Source organism: Haliaeetus albicilla, chromosome 6 (genome assembly GCF_947461875.1).
Source record: "Haliaeetus albicilla chromosome 6, bHalAlb1.1, whole genome shotgun sequence".
In the NCBI taxonomy this organism is placed as follows: domain Eukaryota; kingdom Metazoa; phylum Chordata; class Aves; order Accipitriformes; family Accipitridae; genus Haliaeetus; species Haliaeetus albicilla.
In genome coordinates, this window is record NC_091488.1 from 14,874,754 (window position 1) to 14,894,712 (window position 19,959).

The 19,959-nt window shown below is 36.8% G+C and overlaps 1 protein-coding gene across 9 annotated transcripts in view; it reads right to left on the bottom strand.

The window, feature by feature from the left end:
* Positions 1 to 19,959, bottom strand: part of TTC3 (tetratricopeptide repeat domain 3) — a 66,757-nt gene that overhangs the window by 36,523 nt on the left and 10,275 nt on the right. For 8 of the 9 annotated variants that reach the window (XM_069785130.1, XM_069785132.1, XM_069785134.1 and 5 more), the window contains exons 8-17: positions 19,226 to 19,311; positions 18,338 to 18,432; positions 16,470 to 16,532; positions 13,381 to 13,435; positions 12,674 to 12,836; positions 12,478 to 12,526; positions 11,258 to 11,381; positions 7,920 to 7,974; positions 3,144 to 3,204; positions 103 to 169 (exon numbers count right to left, since the gene is read on the bottom strand). In XM_069785130.1, coding sequence (XP_069641231.1) covers positions 103 to 169; positions 3,144 to 3,204; positions 7,920 to 7,974; positions 11,258 to 11,381; positions 12,478 to 12,526; positions 12,674 to 12,836; positions 13,381 to 13,435; positions 16,470 to 16,532; positions 18,338 to 18,432; positions 19,226 to 19,311 — 818 coding nt within the window. Of the gene's footprint in view, positions 1 to 102; positions 170 to 3,143; positions 3,205 to 5,567; positions 5,862 to 7,919; positions 7,975 to 11,257; positions 11,382 to 12,477; positions 12,527 to 12,673; positions 12,837 to 13,380; positions 13,436 to 16,469; positions 16,533 to 18,337; positions 18,433 to 19,225; positions 19,312 to 19,959 lie in introns of those variants that run through there. The other variant, XM_069785135.1, reaches the window with a different exon arrangement.

A 19,959-nucleotide genomic window follows, 5' to 3' on the forward strand; every position in this document is an offset into this window, starting at 1 on the left:
GAAGTATTAATTTTTTGAATGAACCGACATTTTTGGACAGTGTTACTAAAAGGTGACAAGTCATTTACACTTAAGGTCGTATGCTAATGAATTCCCAGTTACCTGCTGCACAGTACAGAAGAGTTTATCTGGGGTAGCTTTAGACTCTATCTTCAAATCAAGGTGATCTCTACAAATAACAGGAGAATGGCATCATGAGTTTGTACATGTACTTTATATGTAATCTTATTTTCAAGAAACAGAAATTTCTGCACCTTTATCAACTACATCACATTTGCCTACATGCTAGAGATTGTTATGGCACACTTTCACAATCGCGATAACAAGTACTATAACACTATCAAGGATTATGATACTATTCATACAGTTCATATACTTCTGGCTCAAAAATCACTAGGGCTTCAGCGAAGTAGCTGAAGAACACTCTTCTCCATCTTTTTATTTATGTTTTTTTATCTTTTCCACCTTATTCTCAGATGAGTTGATTTTATGAAGGGCTGTGATAGGTGACTAGAGAACTTCCCTATACCAAAGGCAGCAGTATAAGAAGGTGCTTAGGCCTCTTTCCCCTTTTCTACTCTTCCTAAGTAAAAGATTGCTTGTCCTAGCACAACCACTGCTTAAAAATCAAGTCCATACAGTAACTATGCATAGTGGGGGCAGGGAGAGCAGAGAAGAGAGGAACAGAGCTGTTCTTCCCAGCTCTTGCACTACTGCAGCAGAAACACCATGCACAAGTAGAGAATGGAGAAAGTATAATGAAGAGGCAAGGTCTTGCTTAATACTCTAAATTCTGAATGCTAAGATTGCTAGTCAATGCTTAATGCTGCTATATACATTTGCTAATATACATTCAGTTCTGTCCCACATTTGAAGGCATCAAACACTGATCATCTGAGATAAATTCTTTACAGTGTCAGAGGATTCCCTAGATTTTTGGAATCCAAGCAACCTGCTAATTACAGAAATGGAGGTAAGATTGTAACTAACCACGCACCTCATTTGTTGAGAAATAGCATGGTTTTTTATAGGTCTAATAAACTTCCCCATGAAAGAAGCAATTTTGTAGATGGTTCAGTTACTTTAAAAAGGATTTGTTCCCACAGTGAATTCTAACGTTTTTTCCCCCCTCTTAAAGTGAAAGGAGAAAGAACTCAGTGGCAACCCAGTTAAATAACATAAATGACCTCTCCTGTGACAAAGTTTCAGTTGTCCTAGCTACAGTGGTATTCAAAGAGAGTTACGGAAAAACAAAAGGATTGCACTATAATAAATATAGATTAAAAGATGGCAGGTTTTGTGGTAACACTTAGATTAGAACTGGAAATAATCAGGTTCAGCTCTGACATTTCCTAGAGGCTTGGACTCTTCCACATGAAAAATCTGCCTTTAGAAATTATCACTTAATGGAAAAGTTCCTATATCAATGTAAACAGCTTATTTTGCTGTACCCCTCATCTGGTTTTAATCATTCTAAACACAACTAAAAAACACTAGCTAAAGAAGTATACAAGCAAGAAAGTACAGTCAGAGCTTAATTTGTCTAATTTCACAGCTCAGGTTAAAACACTGAAAGCTTCCATCTTTGCATGTCCATAAGCAATAAGGTGACTGATGCAAATGATGACTTATAAATAAGTTAGTAGTAACAGTCCTTTACTCCTTAACTATCTATTAGATGAGGAAATATATTGGCATATGGAATCACCTATAAAGGCAGCAATTTCCCAAACCTGTGTGGAGCATGTTGGCCCCAGTATCACTGGAAATAAATATTTCTTTTATTAAATTTTGTTTTAAATGTTGCAACAGATTGTTGTGGTTTAACCCCAGCCAGCAACTAAGCACCAAGCAGCTGCTCACTCGCTCACTCCTCCCCTCTCCCGGTGGGATAGGGAGGAGAATCAGGAAAAAGTAAAACTCGTGGGTTGAGGTAAGAACGATTTAATAACTAAAGTAAAATAAAATGTAATACTAACAATAATAATAATAATAAAATATAATAATAATAGTAATGAAAAGGAATATAACAAAAAAAAAACCCACAGCAAAAAAATAAAAACCCAGAAAAGACAAGTGATGCACAATGCAATTGCTCACCACCCGCTGACCAATGCCCGAGCAGCAATCTGCCCCTCCCAACCAACTCTCCCCAGTTCATATACTGGGCATGACATTCTATGGTATGGAATATCCCCTTTGGATAGTTCAGGTCAGCTGTCCTGGCCATGCTCCCTCCCAGCTTCTTGTGCACCTGCTTGCTGGCAGAGCATGGGAAACTGAAAAATCCTTAACTTAGGATAAGCACTACTTAGCAACAACTAAAACGTCAGTGTTACCAACATTATTCTCACACTGAATCCAAAACACTGTACCAGCTACTAGGCAGAAAATTAACTCTATCCCAGCTGAATCCAGGACACAGATGGAAGCATAAATTTTGTCCATAAAATCTATAATGCTTTTTATCTCAACTAATTTAATTTTGGCCCCAAACCATCAAACATACTCATTTACATTCAGCATGTTCTACGGGGAGTATTCATGTACTTAAAATTAGACACGGATATGCTTCAAGTGAAAATTCAAGTCTAACAACAACTAAAGGGCTCCAAGTTCTAGTATTCAGTTCTGAGACTGACTTAAAATGCCTTCCTCACAGTCAAACCTCTTCTTTTTATTGAGCATATGAAGTATCAGAGAAGTTTTAAAAATTATTTGGTACACAGTAGAACTAGTACAAAGAGGCCTTGAAAATAAGATAGAACTTGAGTTACATTGTGGTGTTAGAACTAGATTCCTACTATCTTTTGCTGTAAAGGAAAAACTTTTTTTGTTATGGTTATACTGTATGACTTGCTTTTGGGCAACAGTTTTTAAACAGCAGTTATTAAAATTATGCCTTCATTTACTAAAAGCTTTGAAAAATATTTAGTTTCTAAGTAATAAAACTTGGGCTCTTCATGAAAACTGGAATTTTGTGAACTCTAATCAGCTATCTTAACATGAACTGTATCCTGAAGAGTATGTAAACAATGTAAACAAAGCAATTAGCAAAGAGCAAGCAGCATTAACTCCTTTTTAAGTGCTACAGAAAATAACTCAAAATAATAATAGGTTAAAAAATAAATAAAATTTCTTACCTCGTCTTTTCAGAGTCACCAGGTTTGGTTTTTGGTCTTCCTCTGTTCTGATGACTTTGACCTGTAATGAGAAAAAGTATTTCAAACAAAATTATCACCACCTAAAAAAAAGGAAAAAAATGCATTCAGAACTCACATTTTGCTTTATAATTAATAGATCTTAAACACTTACAATATTGAAAACTAACACAACTGGAAAGTTTTTCAAAAAGCCACCGCTGAGTGTTACAGCATTAATTTGATATTATTTTTATGAAATAGTATAGGAATTTATTAATCCTATAAAGGGCAAAAGATACTTCAGACAAACAGAAGAACCTTAAAATTCTGTTAAGATATGATCTGACTCTATAATATTGTAACAACTATTAAAGTGGACTCCAAACTGAAGAAATCAGTATGTTATACAAAACCACAGTTGTATTCACTATTAGTTGATAACTAGAATTTTTAAAGGGAATAATAGATCACTATGGATGTTTGACTACAGAAATTTTACAGAAAGTCTGCTACTTCAGAAATACATTGCTAAAGGAGTTAAGTTCAACCCACATTAATCTTAGAAATGTAAACATATGAGTCAGATCAAGATGAATGTCCCTGATTACAAAATAAAAGTGTTTGATGATGTGGAAATACTGGATCACAAAGAGAAAAAAGAATCTATCATGTGATACTGATTAATTTCTAACTCTGAAACTTAAGTTTTTGACATTAACACAAAACTTTACTAATACACTTTACAACTTCAGAGATCTAACACTGTCGTTGATTAGTTACAGGGCTCTACAAGGAGAGTAAACAATTCGTTAGTAAAAAGGAAGAAAACATGTTTTAATACTTTATTGTAATTGGTCAAAACCAGGAAGCCATGCCATTAACTGCAAAATAATCTCTCAACCGTTTTCTGCCGAATTAAAACATAACATTAGGCATCCGAATGTGCACATGCATACTCATTATTAAGTCGAGAGGTTTTTAATTTTCAAGAATTTTAAGTTAGAACTTTACAAGACATTAATGACTCAACAGCAACAGTGACAAAGTCCACTTATGGGAGAGCTGTCTTCTAGTAACCGGACGGTTAGACAAGCAAGGCAAAAAATATCATTTCTGGACTGGTAAGGAAGCAACAAGCAGCTGACGAATTCAGCTGCAGAACTGCTGAGCATCACATGTTGCAGGTGTTCTTTATTACACATGGTAAGTTGAAGGAGTGCAGAGCAGCAGATATTTTTGCTAGGTAAACCTAATGGATTTTACAATGCATACAGGAACGCCGCCTCCAGCCTCAGCTACCTGTTCCAAGAAGGGATAGTTCCAGCTATAATCTTTCAGAAGTAGTTTAGGAGGCAACTGTGGATTCCTAATATTGGACACAATCACACAGACAACATACAGTCCAGCACTGGGATTCAAGCTATTTGAGCACTGGAACCCAAACATAAGGTACAGCTACCTAGATCATTAAATATTGCTTGATTTATTATTATGCTTATGCTGAACTACCATAAAATCAAATTTGAAAAAATGAGTTATTAATTTTATATATAAAGTTTCAGTAACTATCTATGCTTAAAAATGTTTATTTCATGATACTCAGAGAAGTATTTTCTATAATTAGATACAAAATACTGGAAGACACTGATTGTGGAAAAATACAAATCTATGCATTTGAGTAATCTCACTCAAGCCAGTGGGATGTCTCATGTACTCATTTCTCAAGTTAAATCGTATGCCTCTGCACTTGCCTTGTGCCAGAAGTAATTTTTCATTAAGAACTACTTAATAACATAAAATTTAAATTAATCAGAACAAAAATCAAGCATCATGAAGACTGAACGTGTTCAGAACTATTTCGTGAACCATTTCTTGAAACTGTCCCATAGAAGTCTGAATAGGTGTCTGCTGAAACAGTTCATATGCATTAAAAACTCCAAAGCTACACTAATAATCATCACAAATTCCTCATAACAGAGACATTTAAATGATGGAAAACAACAATCCTTTTGAAAGCCAGGAAACACTTCAAGCATATCATCATTTAACCATTTAGAGACAGAGATATATTACCTTTTCTTCATTGTATAGGTTCCTTTCCCTTAAGGAATCAATCTATCATTCAAAACAAAATCTTAATGAAGATAAAGGAATACAAGCCTTCCCTCTCGCCATCAAAAGCAAGAATTAATCAGCCCTACTTTTTCATTGAATGATCTAATTTTAAAAGCCATTCAACAAAAATTATTTCAGAAAAATTTTCTACAGAAACTACTATTCCCATACACCACCCAACGTAAAAAGATACTACATTCAGATTTTTAAAAAATTCTTTTAAATAAAAGTAACAAGCAAATCCTGCTGAATTATAGTTAAAATACTTAAGGAGCTATATTAATTCAACAGCAAACATGATTCACTTACCCCACAAACATTTTAAAATATTAGTAGAAGTAGTATTGCTTTTGCTAGACATTCTCATTAGGAGTGAGCAAAGATACTTAACAGAAATGTACACATGCTCAAAAAAATAGTACATGCAGACAAGAACTGAAATTAAAAAGGACGGTAACTTTAAGATAAGATACAGTGTCATAAAGTTCCTTTACATTGAATCTCCTGCAAGTCTTAAGCCTTTAAGTGAACAAAGGCTAAGAAAAAGAAAGCTATTCTTCCCCACCCACAGTAAACTCGATATCAGCTAGTCATTCAGAGCGTAACTCCTCCTTTCAAATCAAAGCCAAATCAAATATTTTCTTCTACATCAGTACTGACAGAGTATGAGGGGGAGAGGAGGAGGAGGAAGAACAAAAAAAAAAATCACGGAATCAGCACGGGTTTTTCTTAAATTACTATGTTCAACACAACATTTCATAGTCCTATGATCTCTTTAGCCTAGAAGAATTTTCAGTTCTCTCCCAACATTCAGCCTTTCATTATCCCTCTTCCCTCCTCAACCTCTAGAAGTCAGCTATCCTTCTGACACCCTGCCCTTTCACCAGTATCAGCAGCATAGACAGACTGCAGACACCCTGCCCTTGACCAGTATCAGCAGCACAGACAGACTGCCAACACCCTGCCCCCTGACCAACATGGGCAGCAGGATGCTGCCCACATTATTCATGTAAAGTACGGTTCTCTCAAATCCCCTACTGTTGGTGGAGCCGAGGGGCAGCACAACTCTTACCCGCATCAAAAGACATTTGCACGATTTGGTCTTGCTGCCCAGTGAGCTGGACACCAAGTACCCCTGGCAGTCCACTGGAGTCAGGGCATCACTTACAGTGCTATGTTTGCTATTGGTGATTGGGCAGGTCACCCCATGGGCGTGTTGCTGCTGATCTTTTCCACTGCCCCAATCAAACTTTGTTTTATAAAGCATCATCCGATTCCACTACTATTTGGACCACATCTTCTTGCTCAGGAAAACATCTGGATTCACTTAGCTGTCACTTGCTTCAAACTCATTCAAAATTCCCTATGGCTTCTGTGCATCTCATATTTTGCTCCTTCCCACCATCTACGCATAGTTTCTCAAAACTATTTGTCTTCCAGAGCTTGATTTCCCCTTCTAAAACCCTTCCCTGATTTATGCTTTCTGCATTAAGTTCCTTCAACACTTTATAGTTTCTTCTTTTTTTACTATCCTACCACATAACATCTTTTCAACAAATTCATCTTGACTCTTCTTTCGCAACCTTTCCCACATTTTCCATCTCCCAATAAATCCTTTATTTCTTCAAGATGTTTGCATACGTCCAAAGTCTACAAGAGCAAGATCACTCCTCCTACTGATCATTTTAAAATAATATTTTGTAATGTATCTCCACTGGTTTCCCAAAATTAAATTTTGGCACTTTGGCACCCATTCAGCTAAGTATTTAAGTACGTGAAGTCCAAAGAACAGTATGGCTGGACACCAAGGACTTCACATGGTTGCATGGTCAGGACTAGAAGGACCCACTGCCTTGGAGGTCACAACTTCAGAATACAGTGTGAGCATGCAGCTGCTCCAGATCCAGTAGGAGTATTCAAAACAAACATTATAAATAAGAAAAATTTCTGAATGTCAGGGAAATATCTTATGCTTTCTTGGTTACAGCAGGTTTAGCAGGTGATAAAAAACCCAAGCAAAATTCAGGAAAAGATTTCACTTTGAAGATCAGAACTGCTTGCACTTCACTTTCACCACAGTAAAGTAACTGTCTCTGTGGGAGTTTTGGGGGGGTGGGACTTCTCCCTATAAAACAATTGTTCTGTTGTTTTTTTTAATTAATTAAAAAAACAGACATGAACAATAAGTCACACCAACTTCTACCTCTGACAAATATTTTGTGGCCTCCTTCCTCTCTAACTGCAGGATCATTTTCTTAAGGACCTATATGGAGCTTTTAGTAATCACAAATGAATTATGAACACTGAAACTACCCACATACTTGTCAAATTTAGAACCTTTTAGATCCTATACCTGTCTCAGAAGGAGGGAAAGCATTTCTACCATGTGACTCAGCATTCTACTTTTTAGTTCCGGTTTCAATTCTGAATTCATCCATGTAGATTCAAATTATAAAAGTGTGAAGGAAAAAAGACAGAAATATAGGAGAGGAGCAGTATCTAAGTAACTGCACCCTAACAGGAAAAGAAATAAAACATGACAGCGTACTGAACACTTACTAGTGTTGTGAAAATAACACTAGATACACATTTGCTCATTAATAATGGCAACAGCAAGGGAAGAACCAACTCAGACTTGACGAATAGCAGAAATGAACTCACTTGGTGGAAACTCCAGAGACCAACCTTTGCTTTCTGTTCTTTGGATGTCAGTCACCTAATGACAAATACGTTAGTTTGGTTTTACACAGATAACAAAAAACAAATAGATATCGCTCACTAAATTTAAACAAAGAAAAAACCCAGAACACTGACATTTAAACAAAGAAATCATGATAATACAGTGTATTTTGTCCCCAATCAACAGGCAAAGAAAAATCATTTCATTATTTGCATTTGCACACTTACGCTTTTCTCCTCCAAATTCATATCCATTAATATTATTTACTAGTCTAACACATACTAGCCTTTTTCGCAGTAATGTTCATCCTTAAGGAAGAAAATTTACAGACCTACATTATGAAGATTTTCATAGCATAAAAGCAGATGAAAGTTTTCGTAAGACAGCCAAAAATCTTTAAGCACTTCTTGTGCATTCTAATGATCGCTTTGTTTTTCAACAAGTTCTAAGTTTCTTTTCCTTCCGTTTGCCCTTGTACGTTGGTTTCATTTTCCCCACTAATGAGTCATCTTTTTTTGCTGCGCCACCCTCCTGTGAAACCTGAAAGGGTTTTTTTTCCACTTGTATGTGCTAAATTGTTTTGACCTTGCTAGTAGATTCACATTATGTATCATCTTTTTTTCTATATTATATAGCTTATTTATAACACATTTTATAGGCTAAATTATAACAAACAGTTTATTAATTATCTTACAATGACAGTAAAGACAATCAGAAAGAGGTATAAATGTTTCTTTAAATTAATAATTAGTGTGAAAGAGAAGAACTGTCTGTAAACAAACTGGAGGTTGGTTATTAAATTTTTAATTCCAAGCTGTTACAGCATGACTGTCACAGTCTGCACGTGTCTAACAAAGCACACCACTGAAGAAAATTTATGCACAGGAATAGTTTACAGGCTCCCCTTGATACTGGCAATGAGATAGGCACTAAGACAGCAACAGCTGGGAAATTCCACTGACATCCAGTAGCAAAATCCACCTAAAACAAGGTAAGCACCAAAAAATCCCCCAATTCTCCACTTTTTTGGGGGTGGGTGTTTTTTAAGCAATAAAAATATATGTGCTCAGTTTGGCTGGGATGAAGTTAATTCTCCTCATAGCAGCTCATATGGTGCTGCATTTTGGATTTGTGACTAAAACAGTGTTGATAACACAGGGGTGTTTTAGCTATTGCTAGGCAGTTGCTTGCACAGTGTCAAGGCCTTTTTTGTTTCACACACGGCCGAACCAGCAAGTAGGCTGGGGGTGCATGAGAAGTTGGGAGGGGACCCAGCTGGGACAGCTGACCCCAACTGACCAAAGGGATATTCCAGACCATATGACGTCATGCTCAGCATATACAGCTGGGGGAAGAAGAAGGAAGAGGGGGGACATTTGGAGTTATGGCATCTGTCTTCCCAAGTAACCATTATGCATGATGCAGCTATGCTTTCCTGGAAACGGCTAAAGATCTCCTAGAAGTAGTGAATGAATTCCTTATTTTCCCTTGCTTGTGTGTGCAGCTTTTGCTTTGCCTGTTAAATTGTCTTTATCTCAACCCATGAGTTTTCTCACTTTTACACTTAGGATTTTCTCCACCATCCTGCTGAGGGGAGTGAGCAAGCAGCTGTGTGGGGCTGAGCTGCCTACCAGGGTTAAACCACAACAACATAGTACACCATTGCACTTTCAACAGTAAAATAACCTTTTAAAAGCCAGATTTAGAGGCTTTTGTTGGTGGATTTCTTTGGTCATCCTTCACTAACATGTATCCTTAGTTTAATTATTTTTCAGGAACAAAAATCAACCATGAAAAGAGAATGAAGTTTACTCTATTAAGCTTCTGTGATGGATGCACTTGACTCCTTGACCAAACTAGTGGTAGTTTGGTTCAGGCTCCAAAGGAAGTAAAGGCTTAGGCTGTGACCAGGCCATGAACTTCTCTAGTTCCAACCTGTTCTCTGAAAACCCACACAGGGACAGGGTGACATGGTGAGCTTTGATGTATACGAGCTTTGAAACCGGAACACCGATCATGCGATTAACACATAAATAGCAGATGGTTCTTCCAAAACTAATTTGGTCAAGGAACAAAGGAATTTGTGGGTACAAGGAGTCTCATGCTTACCTTTTCCATCGCACGTAATTTGACTACGAGCCAACCACTTTATTCCATAAATATGACAGCCTGAGCGAGCTTTTTTTGAGCTCTTCCTCCTAAGTAACTGGCAGCATGGCAATGATCTCGAGTTGGGACACCTCTCAAGGTTACTCCTCATGGCTGAGAGACCCCCTACCAACTGCAGATCTTTGGTAAGTGATCGCTATCGCGCATAACTTTGTATCACAGGGCATTAAGATCTTGTATTGGTAACTTTGAATCATTATTATACCCTCTGTGCAGTAGAGTAATAGACTGAACCTTGTCATCGGACTTCTTTAAGCCTCACTTCTACAACATCTTAATTCAATAAAACCACTTTTGCTGCTACCTTTGGCAGTGCTTCTTTAAGCAGTCTAAATCTCCCCTGCAACAGCTTCACTTTCTCGTTTAAGGCTTTCTCACCAAAAAGTTAATAAACATAATCTAGTAAAATATTTGTGCTTGTAAACAGTCTTTTAAATTGAAAGAATGAATCTAAATAATTACAAAGGGCTACTAAAATAACACAAGTCCACCTTGCATTTTGGAACTATACTACACTTGTTTTAAACACACAAGCCACACTGATATTTGAGAACCACAAACCCCTAGTTTTAAATACAATCCAGTTAAGCATACTATTCAACCAGCGTTTTTCCATACAAAAGAAATCTGTTTACAGAGCATGAAAATAACGGCCTATAACCATGCAAATACCTTAAAATCACAATATCAGTGCAAAACAATGCTCCAGTATAGCAAAAGCCCTGTATGTGATTTAACTATGGCTAAAGCATCTTCCACTGAACTTCATTACACAAGTACACGTTAACTAAATCCCCTCCTAAAGCTAAATGAAAGCCCAGATCTGAATGCATATTGACAGGCAGGACTGGACAGTTGATTAAATCAGACATGACTTTAGTCTCACTTTCAAGAAGCCCAAAGAGACCCCTCTCCTCATCATAACATACAGCCTCCACCTTCTCATTCAAGCAATCACCTCCTTTTAAATCCAAAGTTCTGAACATAGATTTGAGAGTTAAATATTACAAGAGAAGTGTACTTGGCTGACAAAGTACACAATTATTAAAACACAGTAGCCGCAAAATTTCAGCCACACCATTAAATAACACATTCCAGGACGATGTAAATCAACACACAGTCTTGTAATGCTGGCTGTAGCGTAACTTACCCTGGTATCATGTTTTTGATGACAATGATGATCTTTAGGATCAGACTGTGTTCCCTTTCTGTCTTTTTCTATTTCTTTTTGTTCTTCAGAGATTATTAAATGAGATTCTGAAGAAATGCAGTCTCTGATATGTAAAAAGAGAGAACCCGAGTTCTTCCAGTGTCAATGTCTTCCCCGTATTTAAGACACACACCATACATGTATCATGAAAAAAAAAAAAGACAAATACAGGAAGTCTACCCCTCATAGAAGTGTAATGGCATAAGCATATTTAAAGGATTTGATCAAACAGCCATTTTTTATACCTTCAAATTGCACAGTCCAAGGCTATGCAAAAATATAACACCAAAAAAAGCACCATTTTCTATAAAAGGAACAGGAACTGAATTACTGCACTTTAAAAAAAATAATAATAATGGTAATTAAAAAAAAAAAATCAATCTTGCCCAATGCCACATTTTATTTGTGCAATATAGAAGGGAAACAAATTTAAGTTCCTGCAGAATTTTCAGGTTTACAAAAAGCTGTTTAGTAGTTTACTTACTGTACTGTTTCTGAATGATAGATAGCACATCACTACAGGTAGACCAATTAAAAAAAAAATCAAAAGATCTTTCAGAAAAATGTTTTATATTAAAGTTACAGCATATATTGTAACTTAGCTGAATCCGTGATATGGAATTGCTCTCACTCTCTCTGGGCAAGGCAAAAGCACAGAATAGATGTGGTGAAAGCAAGTTTCTAAAAATTAGGATACATGTTCATTTTTATCATTGTCAAAATGCATTTGCTAGCATTCAGTTCTTCAAATCAGCTTAATCTCCTAGCGAGCTTTATATAGCAAAGTTAACACAAAAAAAACGGGTGTGATTGCACTGACATTTTCAGGCACCAAATTTCCTCAACAGTAAAGTACTTCAAGTTGGGAGGAAAAAACCCCATGAAAATGTAACTGTTTCCTGTTATTTCCAACATGGGTAAAACTTAATGCTGAAGCAAACTGCTTGGAAGTGGAACACATCTCAAGGTAGCTTATTTAGTTCCTGAAAGTCATCTTTACTCCTAGGCTGCACTCTGTTTGCAGTTCTCTTAAGTTTATTCCTTCCATTTTTATTTACTGACAATTTAAGCAATATCTATGCTATGTATTACTTAAATCTTATACTAAGCATTGCTAATTATTAAAAAAAAAACCAAAAACAAACTTGACACTTGCTTACTTTTTCTCAAGAAGCGACTTCTTTGGCTTCTGTTTATGTTGTTTAATACCTATAGAAAATTATATAGGAAGGGGAAAAAAAAACAAAAAAAAAACAACACCAAAAAGCAAAAAGGAATTAGCTAGTTTCAAAGGAAAGTTACCAATGAAGGAATTTTGCTATGTTCAAGGTAGATCTTGAAATCAGAAAAGGTTACCATTGATTTCTTCTAATGTCTTCTTTAACTTGTCATTTTGTTGAATAAGGTCCTTAAGTCCATCAAGAATATTCTTGCATAGTTCCTGAGCTCTCTCATTAGCTTCCAAAGCCAGTTCGTGTTCCCCCAGTAATGACAGCGCCTTACAGAAGTGGTAGTGACCCTACATGGGCATGAGTTTGACTTTCAAGCGTTCATTCACACAAATAAGAAAACAATTTATATCCAAAACAGCTGCAGTAGACAATACAAAATAAAATTTTATATACTCAACACCTGTTTCAAAGTTTTCAACCACTCAGCACACTGAAACAGAAAGATAATTCACTGGGAGTAGCATCGAGGCTCTGTCTTTGGAAAAGAGCAAATTTGCTTTTTCCCCTAATCTCAACTACTACTTTGCAATTTTGTAACTATCCCTTATTTACTCTTCTTTAGGCCACAAATACTGAAAAATACAAGTTGGTCATTAATCAGGATTTTTTTTATTGTAAGGACTATGTATATTCTTTTTAAAGCACTGTGATAACATAGCTACACACAACAACAAAATAAATGTTTTTTTCTGTCTTTACACATGCAGAACACCATGTAACAACACTTACAACATGTTACATCTACCTGGGTCAAACCTGTAATTAAGACTCTGGGTTATGTTGGTTTACAGTACCAACAAAAGACAATATTGAAATGTACATTGAACTAACCTTTGGCCAATTAGGCTTCAAAATAGTGGCTCTTTTTCCATCAGCAAGGGCTCTCCTTAGAGAAAGGAGGGAAAAAGAAGAGGTATTTATTATTTATACTTCAGAAAAATCTACAGATCAGATATACAAGGCACCATAAAAATACAAAGTGAATAAAAGAACAGTTCATTCACCTGTGTGAAGACATGGTCTGATAACACTTCTTAGCTGAAACTTACCTGGGTTATAATGTCACAGTCTCAAATATTTCGCCCATCAGATATTTATTCCCTCCCCCTACCTACCACGTTTTCCAGCATTTCTGCATATGTACCTACCCCTTAACTGGGTTCTAACAAAACGTTCCTTTAAAAAACAAAGCCTTAATAAAAAAGCCTGACTACCAAACTTAAAGATTTTGACAGAAATCACATTGGAGAGTAGTTACGTAATCATAGCTAGAGATTTGAGGGTGCATGTATTAACTGCTGAGCACTGAAAGACAAAAACTCCCAACTACTGAAGCCTGAAGAACATACCCATCTCTGGCTTTTTATATAGGTGTCATGGAATAACCAGAATTACAATTTTGGTCAGGTCAGAAGAGAAGCAGACTATCCCTATGGCTACAGCAGAGAACACAGAGCAGCAGCAATGGCCTCTGCTGAAACCAGTGCTGCCCAAAGCAGGCAGTTACGCAGTTTATGTATCTGAACTACAGCTGCGTGTCAGATAAGCAGGATGTAGTAAATTACAACAAAGAGCAGTCGCATACAGATTATTTCAGATGAGAAAGCTCACAAATAACTCACTCCTTTGATAGCTGGGTCATGCTGACTCAGTGAGGTCTTCAGAAAATGTCTGCAGCGAGACCTAACTTGAGAGGCCTGCAAAGGCCTATGAGGCATTAACTGTTTTACCTCCACAAAGGGAAGGAATATGGAAAAAACAGCTTGTTTCACATGAAACTGTTCATAAATTGCCTAGTCACTACCACTGTTTTTTGTAACCATTACAGCAGGAAAACTTGTACAGAGGGATCTGAAGGAGGAGGATGAGCTCTGTGGTAACAAAAGCCAGATACTAAAGAAAAGCCTGAAAAAGACAGTAATTTCAAAACAAGGAGTATGTTTTACACAACAAAATTCTTCAGAGATTTCAGGAAGAATTAATTCAGTGAAATGAAAGCAAGTTAGAACAACAACAACAACAAAAAACCCACAAAAACACCCCAAAATAAGAAAGCCCAGGTAGGAATGGCAGAATTTGGAGGTGTGGCAATACATTTTAAAAAATAAGTCATTAAAAAACCCAACAATAGAAGTAGTGATTCAAATGGGAGAAATTGCACCATATTCATATGGCAAAGGAAGCAGACACAAGGAAAAAATGCTTGAGTAAGAGACAGATAGTGGGGTACAGAACCTCAGAATACTAAGGGATTATAAAAGCAGTTGAAAAGATCAGAAAAAACTGAAGCAATTTGTCTTCTTCTCAAGCGCGTGCTGTTATTTGTTACAGTTGTTCTCTAGCGTGTGCTTCGTTTTCACCCCCCCAGTCCTTCCTCCAGTGCCACCTTTCGACAGCCTTGTGCAGTGCTAGGAAAGTTGCCCCCGACACTGTCAAAACATCACAACACGAAGCGCAGCTGCAGTGAAAGGTCCTGTCCCGTACCAAAGCCTGGGAGGGAACACGACCGCTGCCTCTCACGAGGCTCTGAAAATGGGAGGAATACACACACCTTGAGTAAAGCTATGAACACTCCAGCAGATGATCCGGAGAACACTGTATAACTGCGTAGTCCCATAATACAGTACTGCCACTACCAATAGCAGGCCATAAGCTCAGTACCGACTTTGCAAAACCTCAGGACTGAGTCATCTCAGTCTTGCTCAGCCTGAATGGCAGTCTCACCTGCCTGCAGTTTTCTTTTACTTGGTTTAACTGTGACATCAATTTCTCTAATTTGACCAGGCATCTATGGCTAATTTGTTCTACTTTGGTTTATCTTTGTGTGGTACAACCATAGATTGTGATGACATAACTGCTTGTTACTACTATTTATACAGAATGACTCCAAAATGATGATGTCCTGTAAAGAAATACAAGCCTGATACGACAGCAGAGGCCTTGAGAAGTGGAGATACAGGACGCAACAAAGGAGTACAGGCAGAAGATGTCAAGAGATGGGGCACACGCTTGGCACTGGAGACCCCATGACTTAGAAACAATTCACCAATGGTCAGTGAAAGACATGCCAAATCTGGACAAATATGACTTTAAGAGTAACAAAGAAAAAGTAATATCCATAAGAAGCACCATGTATAGTAAACTCAGATGTAACAGGGTCTTGCAGACCAACAATGACAGAGCAAAGGTGTAATACCATGTTAGCAAATGCAAAAGTGACCTCAAGTGGATCCCAGAGTGAGGAAGGACAAGCCATCAGCATGAACATCACATTCCTCATGGAAAAGGACTCATACATGCTGACAGCTCTCTAACCCCACTGCTACAGCAACGGAACTGTCAACTTAGTAGCCACACAGAGGAGCAGTGGAGGGGTGAGCACAATACCAGGAAAATGGGCAGAAATTAAAAATCATGTGGATACCAGATTTACCAGTTAATAGCAAAACATTGTTATTATTTCTTTTTATTTCAACAATTAGATCTGGACTAACAACCATTCTACCTTTAAGACTTCAATGATACTAACAATAAATTCTTGGGTTGGCTTTACATAAAAGGTATACATTCACCTTGCTCATAAACAAGATTTTTATCTTAACAGCTGGCTTAAGGAAAATAAGTCTCATACCCACACTGATCTCTTCTTCAAGAGGTTTAATAAAAATCACAATACTTACTGGTACTGAGATTTTTTTTCCTGTTGTATAACCCCCCCACCCCCAAATTTTAAATGTTATTACCATCTGTCAGCAGATACAGCTAATATTATTCATTTTTCTTAATATCAGTTTTATGAGGTAGTAACATCACAACTACTGTATACTTAAGTTTTAAAAATACTATTTTCCTAAGTATATTGCCGATTTTTAACTGCAGAACACCACAACATTTCAGATTATAAACAAAGGGTTACTTACTTGTACTGCCTTGTGAGAATTAAACAAAGAGCTCTGTTTCCATACAGAAGATGGTTTGCAGGACTTAAAAAAACAAAAAAAAACAATCAATCATGAAGAGTTAGTAATGTATATTACTTTTGAAAATCTTAAGGAGAAAAAAAAAAGTAATTGTCTGCAAGCACTCTAGCACCAACAATTACATACAAGCTTCCTTGAATAGACCCATTGATTTACAAGTCAAATCACTGAGAATATTAGTTTTAATTGTGTAACAATTTGTAATATTTGGGCCCACTAATGCAACTTCCAATCAGTTCAAATCACTCTCAGCCTACTTTAAAAAAATAACAACAAAAAAAACACAGAAGAGAGAGAGATTTAAACTTCTTCCCCAGCTCAAAGCACATCTCAAATGGTCCACAGGTGCGGCTAGTATGTTCCCTACAATCTCAGCTTTGTTTCAAAAAAAAAAAAAAAAAAAGCGCAGCTAGCTTGACTGCCTGGCTGGGCAGACTGAACAGCAGTTCTAAAGAGCTGAGGCATTGTCCCCAAAATACCTAATGGAGAACGAGAGGGGGAAACTGATAAATGTAATCCAGCAACCACTTGAAAGGAAGCCAAGGGAGGATGCAGCTACTTAGGGGAAGGAGTGTGATGATGAAGCAGATGAAAGTCACACTAGGTGAATGAGAAAGAGAAGACAGTGCACAGAGCAGATGAAGGATACCCAAGCTGCTAGACATCACTGAGCTATCCTTCACCTTCCAGCAGGGTCTTAAGGACAAAGAACAATTTCTAACAAATAGCTGTAACAGCAGCTCAGCTCTACAGCCCCTGGAAACCATGAGACTTCCTTTGCTCTTTCTAAACCATGGGATTTCCTTTGCTCTTTCACTGAATTCTGCTCCTCCCTCCCCCTCATCAGGTACCCTGAGCAAAACCTTCTTAGCCTGCTCCATCATCTCAGATACAATCACTTGATGGAAGTCAGCCTACCCAACTTTTCAAGGAAGCTGAAATCAGCTTGAATTTGGGATTGAAATGTATCCTACTATGTGACACAAAATCTGAAGACATCAGCAAAATGCTAATCCTTTCAACTGCACAATTCTAAAGCTACAGACTTCAAAATGAAAAAATAAAACACTTTGCACAATCAAATTTTTATGAAAGGTGGGACTTTATGAATTTCACCATATTTCATAGGCACCAGGAATTATAAGAGCAGCATTTGCACGACTACAATGCAAGTAGCAATGGCAACAAACCAGAGTTCTGTAACTTGTTGAGATTCCGTGCAGACTATAGGAAAGGGGCAAATGCTCTACGTGCGTGTGACATAAATTCTCATTTAATCTCTATCTCCCTGCCCCTTTATAGAGCCCAGGAAAGCCTCCAAAGTCTTTCAGCAAAGAACTTTTAGGAAGAAATTAAACAAGACTTACAAAAGGAAATTAAGCCTGTTGCATACAGAGTTGCTAAGAGAAGATACCTAAAAGTAAGTATTTGTTCTTGTTCACTCGTTCTGCATCATAGCTAAGATAAGTATTTACAACAGTTGGTCATAGTGTTCTGCTGGAAGAGTATTTAGGAGGGATAACAGAAGTGGCTGTTCACACCAAATAACTTATTTCCTTTCAGGTTTACTATACTTACTGTGAGTCATTTTAGATCAACTTTAGACCCTAACAGGACTTTTGGGGCAGTAAAAGTGCAAACAACCATTAGTAACAAGAAATAAAACAGAATAAAAAACTTGTTACATAGCTTTTTTTTTAAATTGGATTATCATTTGGTTCATGCCAAATTACGCAAAATCAGGATAAATCTGAATAAACTGAATACATATTATATAACACAGTCTAGTTAACCAGTTTAGTTCTTACCAAAACTCTATGGCTTTAGTATATGACATTATAGCACGATCAAAGTTTCCTTGGGAAAATTCCTCATTTCCTTTTTGTTTCATAGATTCACTGTTCTGTGAAATCAAGAAAAAACAATTCAGTAACCACTGTAATTAAACTCATTTGCAATGAGAGGTAAAGAAAACATTTGACAAGAGGCAGCTAAGTTTTTATGCTTGTAAAAACAGAATGTTACGTATACAGTATTAGTTTTAATTTAATACTTTTAATTCATTGCAATTAAATAAGCTTAAAAGTGTACAAATGAAAATGTTATGCAGATAAGAATACAATGAACAATAATTAAAAAGCAGGACTAACTCAGAAGCTCTCCTGGGTTCCATAATATAGTCATCATCAAAAGTGAGCACGTGTCAAACAGCAAGGTAGGCTGAGTACAGCACAGCTCAACCAGTTCCCTACTCAGCGCCTTTCAGCGTAGCTCCTGAACTACAGAATTGTAGCAAGGAAGACACAGGAATTAACCAGACTTCTGTAGAAAAAAAGCCCCAACATCTACACTAAAGGAACACATGGCAAACACTTCGAGAGCGTCTTATTTCTGTGTTAAAAGGATCAAGTTGAACAATCTTCTACCAATATTAACTGCATTTCCTTGAGCTTTTGGGGGGGTGAGGAAGGGAACACTCTCCAATATACACTGGCAACGTAAACAACTGAAGTTCTGTTTATTAGGCCAGGATCTCTCAAGGTAACTATTTATGACCAGACAATTACTCACTCAAGCTTTTGAAACCTTTATCTTTAATCATTTGGTCATTTTTATAATCTTTGATCATTAAAAACTCCCCCAAAATTAACAATAAAATAAGAAAAGCACGAACACATTCTGACATCATCTCTCACCTTCCTACAGTTTTCACAGGTCACAGCTTTAAATTCTTCAACTAAATTACAATCTTCCAAAGCAACTTTAGTAATGTAACGTTTGCCTGGAGACAAAATTCAGAAAAACACAATGGGTGAAGAAGTTACCAAAGACAAGAAGTAGGGTTTATCTTCTGCTGCTAAGAATCATGCTCTGTTTTCTGACTGGAAGCAAAATTTGACATACCAACTAAATAACAGAAACAAATTAAGCAACAGAAATGTTCAAAAGAAAAGGAATTATTTATTATTGGATAAGCCCAAAATAACGGGCTGCAGACTGCAAAATGTTTAAGTACTTCCCTAATTTCAAGCAATCAGGTAAAACTCAATTGTATTTTAAGGAATTTGCATTTTTAAAGATTTGTATTTAAAAGAATTTGTAATTCAGTGCTTAACTATAAAAAGATTCTTCTCCTTACATGCAAGTTCCATTTCTACTACCCTGTTGCTTACTGCAACAGCTGAGTTAGAATGCATATATGCAAAAAGATCAGAATATGAGCCATTTAACACATGTCAAATACAGCAGGCCTGGGAGCTTTTTGTAATTTCAGCAGAAGTTCTGCTGCTAGTGTTAATATCTTACGGTAACTCCCATGAGCTACATAAGCTAATTTTTTAAATATGACTAACATCTCAATATTTTGAAAAAATCCTCTGCCAAACGTTTAACAGAAAGACCCAAACAATATTTCAGGCAACTTTCAACT